Here is a 12,776-nt window from a genome sequence, read left to right as displayed (position 1 = left end):
ATTACTCATTAGGACCGGCAATTGAGTCGGGCCTAATCGAAGCCCGATGGCTCGGCCCGGCTATATTTGAGTCGAGCCTAATTTTAATGTGTCGGGCCGAGTTTGAACCTTTTAATAAACCCCATTCATTTATGGGCCGATTTTGAGTCTATATCTTAAGCCAAGTAAGGTCCGTCCGATTAGATTAATAATTAAATATATAATATATTTATTATTCTAATGATATGGCTCAACATACAAGTTACAAATTAAATTTTTATTAGATCATTTTATATTGCAAAAGGAACGAAATAAAAAAAAAAAAAAAAAAAAGGAATTAAGTGGCGGCGATTGCAATGGTCAAATAGCATATAACTACTTAAGAATTAAATATTTGCAACATTGAACTTCATTTCTTTAAAGAAACATACTATGATTTTCACCTTATTTTGCCAATATGATTTTTATCTTATTTTTTTCATGATAATTCTAGATTTTGTTATTCGGTTGCAAAGTTCGTTCTGCGTTCACTGCGCAATCTGCATGGATTTTCCAACTGTTGTGCGCTTCGATTTATTTCTTAGGCTCTAAGTTCATAATTGGGTCTTTTTTTTGAGTGTGGGATACTTATTCATGGCTTTTCTCCTCAATGAGCATGTGCTGTCCTTTGTTTGCTTCAATTTATGACATTAATAACATGTGTAACATCTTATTTTATTATTTGACATTAGTTTATTGTATGAATTTAAATGTTGAATGAAATTGATTCATAGCGAAAACATGAAAAATAATTAATTATAGGGTCCATTTGATATACACCCCTAGAATGGAAAATATATAGGGATAGGTCCACCTCTAAAATTCTTTCTTTGAGATACCCATGGAGAGACAAAAATACTAGTGTGCCCTTATTTGTAATTTTCGCCCAACTGCATACAACATTTCACCAATTGCATTCAGCATAATAGCCAAATGGATTTAGCATTTTTGGAGCTGCATTTATCATTTTTTCAGAATTTTTAATAAAATATTATAATTTTTTATTTTATTATTATTTTTCCTTTGTTATTTTTTATTGCTATTATTTATTTTAATTTTTTTATTTTTTAAATTTTGAAATTTTTCTAATTTTTAATTTTTTTTTATTTTTTTAATTTTTTAATTTTTTTTAATTTTTTTAAATTTTTTAATTTTTTTAATTTTTTTTTACTTTTTTTAATTTTTAAAAAATTAATGTTCTATAAAATTTACTGTACATAAATTGACTACAGGTGACTATAGGATATATAGTCACGTAGCTTCTTTTTACTCCAAAGTTATATCTAGTCATGTACCTTTTTTTCACCCCAAAATTATATAGTTATATATAGTCGACCGACTATGTAAACCACTTATTATATACAAAAAAAGAACTTCGTCGACACCAATAACAAAAATCACAATTTAATTCTTGATATTATAAATCAAGTTATACAAATATAAATCGAAATAAATCTTGATATTATATATCAAATTGTACAAATATAGATCGAAATACACAATCACATGCATATGTTCTTCAATAAAGAACAAATCATCATCATCACTCTATATTAAAAACACACATAACCCAGAAATGACTACATGTTACTATATGTTACTATATATGACTATAATAACATGTAGTAATGTTACTATATATGACTATGTAACATATAGTCATGTTACCATATATGTAGTAATGTTACCATATATGACTATAGTAACATGTAGTAAATCACTTCTCCCCATCATTACTTACTGTATAGAAGTGGCAAAAACAACAATCCATGTGGCAATGAAAATACCAGTTAGAGAAAACGAAAAGAAAAATGAAAAATGCCAATTATATCGAACCTTATACGAAAAGCTATATTTTTTTCTTTTTTCTCAGATATGGTCAATCATAGTCAAATCAAAGCAACAACGTCGACCGATTATAAACAAAAAACTCAATAACTCCATTATCCAAACAAATTCACCAAAAAATAATTAAAGGGCAAAAAAAATCAAAACAATTAGACAAAACATCAAACAAAATACAACTAATATTATTAATAAAATTAAAATCACATACACACAACACTCTCTTCTATTGATACAGAACTTGTTGTCCGGTATGTACTGACAACTATGGGCGTAGTTTGTAAAGAATGTTTAGCATTATCCAAAACTAAGACTTAGTTCATGAAACATTTATAATTATTTTTATTCTACACTATCCATAAAGAATGTGAGTGAGAAATTGAATACTAATTATTTATCAAAATAAAATTAAGATCCACAAACAACAAATTACCAAAGATCGGCGACCTCAAAATTTTCAAGCGACAAGTTCCGATCTCGCGGTGGCTTGTTGCGCTAGTGCGGCAGGAATCGTGTAGAGGAAGCAGCCTTGCGAGAAATCTCTAAATTGCTATGCCACGGCCTACGTTTTGGATCGGAGGAAAGGATTCCAAATGAGCGAAGGCGTCGCTGGATCACATCGTCGGAGGACCGGTGGCTAAAGATGGGGACGGCGGCGGAACCGAACATTTCGAGTGGCGGAAAATCTGAAGCGGCGAAGCGACGACGGAGAAATGTCAGAACGAGATTTAGGGTTTGAATGACTTCCCCTTCCTTTACTTTGGCTTCGGATCTCGCGGCGGCAACTTCGCGGATCGAACGGCGAAGAGAGGCTGAGTGTGAGAGAGAGCTATAGAAAGAGAAAAGCATGAATCTGGGAAGAAGAAAAAGCATTGGGGAAAATATCTAAAGAGAGAAAGAGCGAGGTGGGGGTGGTTGTGGGTTGAAATGATGTGGAAGACTAGGGTTTTGGTATTTATTTCATAAAGTGAAAGGGTATTATTGGTATTTCATATTGTCCAGAGGTCTGTCAAATTAAGATTGAAATTTGGGTTATTGGCTAGGGCGGAAAAACTCATAGGACCTATCCCTATATATTTTCAAAACTAGGGGTATCCCTCATTTTCCCTTAATTCTACGAATTAATTTCCTCTAATGAACAAAATAAAATTTGAATTTCATTGAAAAGAACTAGAGAAAAATAACTTAAACATTGTATTAATATGGAAAGTTTCCTAACTGATACATGCCTATTTATAAATTGTAAAATTATATTAAAATCTACTAAAACATAATTAAACTAGAAAACTATTGAAAATTATCATAAATGATAAAAGCGAATCATCCATTCATAGAATAGGGCTAAGGTGGATTTTACAATGAAATGTTTATTTTTAACTCACAGGAACTCAATATCTTTGCTCAAATAATTTTTAACTAATTAACGATACATAATTTATAATAATGTTAGTCTTTGTTCAAAAGGTTTTGGTAAATGTGAAAGTTGATCTCAAGTGGCTTAGTTTAATTTATCAGGTTTTACAATGTTTGGAACTATTTCGCAAATTTTCCTGCAATGTAAAATGGGAGATTTATGTTTTCGCTTTCATTTTCTTGTTCGAGTGATCTTATTTTAATTTTCAATGTGCATGAGTTATATTTGTCAATTATGTTGTAGTAGATTTTCGAAATGGAAGGTGTCAATATATCTTTTTTCAAAACTAGCATTATTGTTTTTGAGATGGAAAGTGCCAGTATATCCCTAGCAAAGTCGCTGCTTTGTCGTTGCCGGAATGAGCAACGTTCAATTAAAATGCTAAAAAAATAAAATTTATTTCTAATATATACCAAAATTGTTCCATTCCAACACGAGATATCTGTTTTTAGGTTCAAACTTTTAATCAATATTACCAAAGATAAATTTTTCATTTTATTATTAAAAGTTTAAACTAGAATTGGGGTTCGCGCGCCCCTCTATTACAAATTATGACGCAGGCTCAACCTCTTGGGCCGACCTTACGCAAGCGCCCATCCAAAGTGCAATGGAGGTCACCAGCATAGGCCATAGGCCTTATTGATCGCCTATCGACCCCGTCCAGGTATGTAAGTTTCTTACTCAAATTTCTTCAATTTATAAAACTCTCTTCTCACCATATATATTATATTCCTACCGATGTGGGACAACAGTTACATACTTTCTTTAGCATTTTTCATCCTTGCTAATAATTGAATAACTCCCCTATGCTTAAGAAAAACCCTCCAAACCACAATCAACAAAGTTGAACAAATGTAAAAACCTTGTCGCACATATTTCTACAAAAACATATAATTACGTACACACAATTTTGTATAAATGTTACAGAACAGAGAGCACAAAAATTAAGATAACACCTAATCAACCAGACCCGTACTTGAAACTCATACAAATCGAATTTGATTCTAATGTCATCTCGTAAGCCAAAGTTGGACCAATTAGTAAGGAAAAGATTTAAACTTCACTTACGTCAGAATATGCTTGTTTGAATAAAGCTAACAATTATTTTTTAGAGTAGTTTTATACTTTATCGGGTACAAGATGTATTCCTTTAGTTATGAAGAATGTTCGTATAGTACTCTAAAGTCTAAACCATTTTGATATGTAAATGCTTTATATCTACTTACAAGCTCTTATTCATAAGCTCTTCATCATGATATTTATATCTTTATCTTTATCATAGTAATGTTACTGCTATCAGGAAAAGCCTCTCTTAATGTAAGTCCGACAAAAATTTCCAGCGAGAGGGGTAAATTTGTTCAACTATATACACTTGAATTTTCTTTAACATATGGAGAACTTGATGTTTCATAAAAATATTTAAACTAAAATTAATACGAGAATTCCTAAAGAGGAAAAAAAACCCTCCAAAAAGAGGCGTATGCTGCTTGAGTAGCAGCGAGCACACAATATTCTTTAGTAAAAGGCGAAAGAATAGTTCGCTATTAGCTCACTGCACAACTGTTTGAATTTTACAATTACTGTAAGCTTCTATTTATTTATTCGGCTCAAAGTTCATACTTGAGTCTTTTTTCTATGTGGGATACTTATCTATGCATGTTCTCCTCAATGAGCAATATGTAATATACTATGCTGCACGGACACTTATAGAAGGTGAAGAGTCCCCATATCCGATACCTAGAAACTCGGACAAGCCCGGACACGGCTCAGACACCAGTACGTGTCGGGCCGTTTCGTAATTTCACTAAAGTAGGACACCCGTGTCGGGCAGTGTCCACAATTTTAAAAAAGTTGGGACACGGCTCTTATGTTTTAAGAGAGAGCTCTAATAAAAGAATACGTCTTTTCTTTTATCTGTAATACACATTTTCTCTGTTTTCTTTGAGAGTCCACCGAAAAGTCTAAAACTCTAGCAACGACGCCAACAAAGAACACGAGCAGCTAGGGCGAGCGGTTCTCTTATGCGATTTGGCGATTTATAAATATTTTTTCCAATTTATAAATGTACCCATATATTTTTTTAATTTATAAATATGCCCCTATATTTTTTTTATATTTACACGTATTCCCTGCGGATCCGTATCTTAGTATTTTTAAAATGGCGTATCACCGTGTCCGCGTATCCGTGTCCGTGCAGCATAGGTTATATGTTCTTTGTGTGCTTGACTTTTTGGGAAGTGGTGCTTTGCATTAATAATATGGGTAACATTTTGTTTTACTTTAGTTTGTGGTATAAATTTAAATACTGAATGAAATCGATGCATCATATTCTATGAATTACCTCTAAAAAACAAAATAAATTTGAAATTCTTTGAAAAAAATTGAGAGAATAACTTAAAATGTTATTAATCTGGAAGGTTCTGAATTCCTAACTGCTACATACCTATTTGTTAATTGTTAAGTTGAAAGAGTAGTAAAATTCCATTAAAACTTAAAACATAATTAGACTAGAAAAATGTAAAAATTATAATTTATGATAAAAGCGAATCCTCCATTAATAGAAAAGGGCTCAGGTGGATTATACAATGTTTTTTTTATAGAACTCATAGGAACTCAATGTCTTTGCTCAAATAATTTTTAATTAATTAACGATGCATAGTTCATATTAAAGTATTTCAACAGGTTATCATGAATATGAAAGTTGATCTCAAGTGGCTTAGTTTGATTTATCAGGTTTTCATAATGTTTTCATTTTCCAATAGTTCGTCAAACAGTTCTCGCGGAGGTGGATCAAACAAGTGGTGAACATCCTCTTGGTATGGGGTTTTGCAGCACACGCACCATCAAACGATTGGAATTCCGCGGGAAATGATTCTCTGATTAATAGTAAGAGCATGGTGCAACAGTTTCCACATAAATCCACACGTCTTATATGGTAGAAATTGATGCCATATTCGATCAGGCCATGTCTCTCGTCGACCCGAAACCCTAATATGCCGCCAATATTCCTTATTCGCAAATTCCCCAGATTGAGTACGAGTGAAAATAAACATGTCCGCCTTAGCTAGCATCCACTAAACTTGCATAATTTTATCATGTAAGTGGGTGGGAATTAACGGTAGTAAGCTGTGAATTGGATGCATGACATGACGACCGAAAAAGTATGATCACAAGGTAACAGACCGAGAATCACCTCTCCTATCCAATTTTCAACCCAAAACTTTACTCCTCCAGACCCCACAATCCACTGCGTGCACTCTGTGAGAATCTCATATGACTATTTATCACATTGGAGAAGTCGTCGCCTTGTAATTCTACATCTTCTATTCCGATACTTTGCCTTATAAAATTTAGTCCAAAGAGACGTTTACATCAGTTATTCCGATACTTTGCCTTATAAAATATAGCCAAAGAGACGTTCCTTGATGAACTTGCCAGAGGAGTTTCCGGTGCAAACACCTCATTACCTAATTGAGAGACCGAATTTCTAAGCCTCCTTCGTCAACTACAGTACATACAGTTTGCCATTTCACCCAATGTATCCTCGATTTTCTGCATGTATCTAACAAACAGATTAAGTTCCTCATGCGTATCATTAATTCAGAGGTCATTTTCAATGCTTTTGTGATACAGGTGGACATGAAAGTAAGTTTTACCATATTTATCTACTTTACCTTTTCCTTGCCTCTTGTGTGCATTCTATCAGAGGCATCTCCAACAACTTGAGTGGTGGGATGATTCTTTTGAATTCTTCTAGATGGCTCTATTCTGCGCACATCTGTCATTTGATCATATGTGTCTGGATCAGACTTATTAGAATCTGTTGAATCTGGACTAGGTGTTTCTGGAAGTGTTGTTGTACTCGGAGCAACAATGTCTGGTCTTGAAATATATGATGTAATAGACTTGTCTTTCTCTGGTACACTATCAGATAATACCTTTGACATATCTATCAAATCGTCAATTTCAAGTTTAGTTGTTTTTCAACTAATATCAGCAAGATCATTAGATAGCACATTTACTGATTCAATAATAGTTCTAGTGCGAAGATTATATATTCTAGAAGCATGGATTTTTGTTGCATATTCAACAAACAGACCCTTATCACTTTTTGAGCCCAATTTGTTAAGGTGATCTATTTCATTCAACACATAACAGATGCACCAAAAAACATGCAAATATTCAAGATTAGGATTTTTGCCCTTTGAATGTTGATATGCAGTTATAGTGGTTCCTGGTCTCAGGTGCACTCAGTTATAAATATGTCATGTTGTGTTGACATTTTTGGACCAAACTCTTTTTGTAAGGTTTTTAACATTTAACATGGCTCGAGTCATTTCTTGCAAAGTGTTAATTTTTTCTTTCTGCTATGTCACATAAATTTGAAAATGGGAATTTGAAAATTATTTTCCATAATCAGTTTTGATCTTACCAACATCTAGAGAAAGATGATTACAAATTCGATTGTGATTTTTTTGAAAAGCTTCAAAGTTATCAGACTTCTCTTTCAAAAAATAGACACATGAAAAATGAGAGAAATCATCTACACATAAATTTACACTCATCTTCGTTGAGAGATATAAAAGACTCATCATTCTTTTCCTTAGTGTGTTAGCACACTCATTTGCATAATGACCAAAGCTTGTACAAGCCATGCAAACAGAATCGAGATTAGTAGAGTAGATCTAATCCGACTCTGAGAAAAAAATATTGAGATGAATTTTGACAAGATTTTTTAGACTATGATGTTGGTGTCCAGATCTATTCTAGATTGAATTAGACCTTTTTGAGTTTGGAGTCGAAGCATCATTGAACAGTTTTTTAGGTCTGACTCCTTTTTTTGAATCTCTTGATTTGAAGAGCAACATTGTTCAAATATGCTTCAACATCCAAATCTTCATCATCAGATGTTGTGACACTGTGAGCGACATCTTCTTGCAGTGCATTTGTCACATACTTCACCGTTTTTTTTCCTCCTCATTGTTCATTTCACTAGGCTTCAGGCTTCCCATTAATTCATCAAGTCTAATGGTGGATGTGTCATATAATTCTTCAATTGCCATGACCTTCATTTTGAACCATTCTGGGATTGTTCTCTATACTTTGTTGAGTAGTGTTTCATTGCTCAGTGGACCTACGAAAGCTTGAAATTCATTTGACAGATCAATAATCATCTCATTGTATTGGGAAATGGTTTCATTCTCGTTCATTCTCAGTCATTTAAACTTGGAAGACATCGATCTAAGTTTTGTTCTCCTCAGACTTTCATAACTTTCACAATGCAGTTGAAGGACATCCCAAGCATCCTCCGCACTTGTCCACAGCGAGATACGCTTTAACATTGTGGTATCTACTAAGTTAAAGATGGCATTTAAATCTTTCGAGTTGTAGTTGGCGGTTGCAATATGATCGGTAGTCCATTCGATCTCAGTAATTACTATGACATCACCATCTTCATCAACTCCTTGCGGAGGAGTTTATCCAGTAAACAAGGCTCTCCAGAATCTTTCATTAATCGACTTGTTGAATGCCCTCATCTTCACTTTCCTATAACTGTAGTTTGTTTCATCCAGTACCGAGGACGCATGGAGGTAGGAATGGGTATATCTATCACGAATTCGTGTCACTGAAACAAAATAATCGCAGGATTGAACACTTAGTAGATGTCAAGTGTTGGCTCTGGTGCCAATTGAAAGAAACTAATGCCACCGAATTCGTGTAAAGTAATATAGAAACTACAAAATCAGAGATTTATGCAAATGTATTAATAAATACTTGTGTTTTTTACAATTCCTCTTTTCGGCAAACAAGTATTTTTTCTCCTTTACGCAGATTTTTATAATTACACCAACATGATATTCTCACGCACTCTCCACACTGGTCACAATGTATGTAGCTAAAAAAGAACTCCTTCGGTGAGATTTTCTTACAATAGGTTGAACTACTTGATGAATTTGATTCAGATTCTTGTTTCACAAATACATTGTTGGATTGTTTTTTAGTCAAATCAAATTCAAGACAAGGTTGGCCGCAAAAAACGTTGGAACCCCAATTTGCCAAACAATTTGACTAACGTCACAATTATTGTTGTTCCTCCAACGTTAACATACGGTGACTCCTGAAGACATAAAACGTAATGAGTCAACAAAATAAAAAAAATAAATGGCATGTATGTATGAAAACAAAATAAATACCATGATCAATCCAACTATCAAAGATATGAAATTTTTGTGAAGGTATATATAGTGGACATATGGGGAGTGATTGTTGAAAAATGTTGCCTAGGTTGTACCAAAACAAATTCAACATCGTTGGCAACTATTATGTTCTGTAAAATTTAACAAAATATGATGCATAAATAATTTAAATAAATAACTGTATCTATATAAAGCAATTGCATACCCTGAAAATTCTTGGTGGGAAAGAAGAGGACGAAAAAAAAAATTTAATGGTTTTCACTCGGGTTCTCCATGGATTTAAATAGTACACAGTTTGTAATGGGGTTGAGTTCATGGAGTTCAATCATGAAGAGTCGTGTAGTTGGCGGTCAGGATTAGGAAGAAAACTAAAAACGGAAAGAAAATAAAAAATAAAAATACAAAAGGAATGGAAAAATTAACTAAGAATCCGTCCATCAAAGAAACCAAACAAATAAAATAAAAGGAAAAACAAAGGTTGTGATGGACGAAATAATAGGGATGATTGCTTGTATATAGAAATTGGTTGGAGGTGGAATTATAGCACTACCCCAAAAGAATAGGAACATAAAAAAGAGGAATTTTAAATTTTAAATTAGAGATTAATTTATTGACAAAATTGCCCCTAGGTTTAGGTCTAGGATTATAGGAATTTTAAATTTTAAATCAATGATATGTACATTTACCTTATAAAGTTTGGACCTTGGATTTGTAGGATTTTTGCAGGTTCCCTTATTATGACGTCTTTGTAAGCAATTTTGACAGGTGTGTGTCAAACCCTTCCTGTATGAGGTCCTATGAATCTCATCTGGAGCTTTCCTTCTTAATCTGGTTGGTCTCCCTTTTTTTTCTGGTATTTTGGAGCCTGAAGTGGTCATAAGTGGTCTTCAAGTAATCTCAGAGTCCAGGGACTGCATGTATCATATAGGCATACACTTTCAAGTAATTTTCCTTCCTATAACATGTGTCCACAAAATCCTCAACTTTGTATCTTCTTTCTGCAATGCAAGACCAGGCATGAGGACATGGATATCCATTTAATTGAAATATGCCACATGTACACTCTCTTTTAGCTAAGTCCACCACATATCTCACACCATTTGCATCCACCTCAAACTCCTCATTTCCACACCACCTTGGATAACAGTTTCATGCAAGTTGCTGGGACTTATTGATCTTCCTCAAGATATTAGGGCAGATAGTTCCTGCATACTTCTCCATACCAGCCTTTTTTGTCTCAATTCTGGTTGTCAATCTGGTTCTTATCCATTCAAACATACTAATGATGGGCTTCTCCCTAGCTTCAAGTATGTAGTTGTTGAAGGACTCACACAAATTGTTGACCAATACATCAGACCTGCATTTTGTAGAAAAATAAGATATGGCCCAATGTTCAGCTGGTATCTTTCTCAAGTACTCTGCTGCATCTTTGTTCAATCTCCTTATCTCAACCATCTTTGATTCAAACTCATTCTTGTTCCCTGTTGAAGCAGCTCTCCACAACATTGTTTTTAATTCCAAGGAAGGCCACTTTTGCTTGAAATTCTGATAAATGTGTCTCACACAAAATCTGTGAGCACATCCAGGGGCAAGGTCCTTTATTGCTTCAAGAAAACCTTTTTGCTTATCAGAAATGAAGGTCCACTTCCTTTCTTCAACACCTCCAATTTCATCAAGGAGCTCTCCCAAGAACCAGGTCCAAGCTTCTCTGTTCTCCACTGGAACCACAGCCAAGGCAATTGGAAACAAGTTGTCATTCCCATCTCTCCCAACAGCACACAACAGCTGCCCACCATGAACTGTTTTAAGAAAACATCCATCAAGCCCAATTAATGGCCTACACCCTGATAGAAATCCCATTCTCATTGCAGGAAGGCTGAAGTACATCCTCTAAAACACAGGGGGGTCTGAGTATAACACCTTTCTGAGCAGTAACTTAGCTCCTGGATTCTTGCTTCTTACAGTCTCACAGTAATCCCAGAGTTGAGTGTATTCTTCAGCATCCAGCCCTCTAATTTTATTGATTGCAGCATTTTTTGCCCTCAAAGTCTTCCAATAGCCAGCTTCTATACCCACCTTCCTCATCACAGAATTTCCAAGATTGGTAATAGTGACATCTGGATTGTCTTTAATGGCTTGTTTCATTCTCTGTCCAATGTAGTTTGAAGTTGCATGCTTGTTAACTCTCTTTTTTGAACATGTGTGCTATCCAGTTATGCTCTTGATCTGCAATGAAAGAAACATTAACACCATAATGCCAAAAGTAAAAGCAATAAGAAAATACTTATTATAAGTTTGAAACACAGTAGTACCTGAAATGTTGGACCACCCTGCACAACAGAGGCATGGATCCTCCAATTACAGCCTTCAGCTTTGCATTCTGCTGTCACCCTTTTCCTTTCATTTTTCACATATTCTAATTCATAACCATTTCTGACTAACCAATCTGTTAGGGCTTGTCTGAAAAGACCAATATTTCCAAACTTCATCAAAACTTCCAACTCTCTGTTCTTCATATTTTGCCCTTCAGTGAATGTTGGACATTTAGATTTGTTGCAACCATCCAAGTTATCAACAACATCATCATCTTCAGCTTCACTGTACCACTGGGATTCAGATTGGTCAATTGGACATTTATGCAGTCTTTTACTTGGTCTCCTAGCATTCTTCCCCATTCTTCTTAACTTCCTCCATAAGTCTTGCTTAGTGAACTGTCTATCCACAAAGATATCATCATCAGAGGAGCCCTCAATATCATCTAACTCCTCACTTGGAACATCTGAATGTACATCATTTTCACCTGAAGTAGCATCTTCAGGCTGCAGGTAGTCATCATCTACAGAATCATCATCCTCAGAATCAGCATTTGCTTCTTCATTTGCTTGATTTTCAACATTTGCTTCTTCATCTGCTTGATTTTCAACAGTTGGTTCTGCAGCTTCTTGATGTTCAACAGTTGGTTCTGCAGCTGCTTCATTTCCAACACTTGGTTCTTCAGCTTCTTGATCTTCAACATGTGGTTCTTCAAATGGTGCTTCAGAAAAGTGTACTTCTTCATCCCATTGCTGCAAGTACAATATTTCCACTTCTTCCCTTAATACATTCCCATCCCTATCAACTGCAAGTAGTGGCTCTATATCAGTATCTTCAGTGTACACTGTCAAATGATCTAGGCCTTCATGCACACTCACTAACCATGCTACGAAAACATCATCTAAAATCTGCCTTAAGCCATGTTCAAGTGACTGACCAGGGTACAGAAAATAGAAAGTGACATTCAACTTTTTACCTCCACAGAACCT

At 34.5% G+C, this 12,776-nt stretch overlaps 1 protein-coding gene, 1 non-coding gene and 1 pseudogene across 2 annotated transcripts; all 3 read right to left on the bottom strand.

The window, feature by feature from the left end:
- Positions 1–3,797: 3,797 nt before the first annotated feature.
- Positions 3,798–3,949, bottom strand: LOC148771701 (U1 spliceosomal RNA; annotated as a pseudogene).
- A 768-nt stretch (positions 3,950–4,717) lies between these two features.
- On the bottom strand, positions 4,718–4,839 carry LOC148771700 (U5 spliceosomal RNA). Its single transcript, XR_016030601.1, has one exon. It is a non-coding gene; the product is annotated as a U5 spliceosomal RNA (small nuclear RNA).
- Positions 4,840–10,623: 5,784 nt separating this feature from the next.
- Positions 10,624–11,619, bottom strand: LOC148771699 (uncharacterized). The gene is made up of 2 exons (XM_088815180.1): positions 11,395–11,619; positions 10,624–11,259 (listed from the first exon to the last, which is right to left on the bottom strand). The coding sequence occupies exons 1-2, from the start codon at positions 11,617–11,619 to the stop codon at positions 10,624–10,626; spliced, it is 861 nt and encodes a 286-aa protein (XP_088671306.1).
- Positions 11,620–12,776: the final 1,157 nt, after the last annotated feature.

The sequence above is a fragment of the Erythranthe guttata genome, chromosome 3 (genome assembly GCF_056151865.1).
Source record: "Erythranthe guttata isolate IM_541 chromosome 3, IM_541, whole genome shotgun sequence".
Classification (NCBI taxonomy): Eukaryota; Viridiplantae; Streptophyta; class Magnoliopsida; order Lamiales; family Phrymaceae; genus Erythranthe; species Erythranthe guttata.
This window is presented reverse-complemented; position numbering and strand designations above follow the sequence as displayed.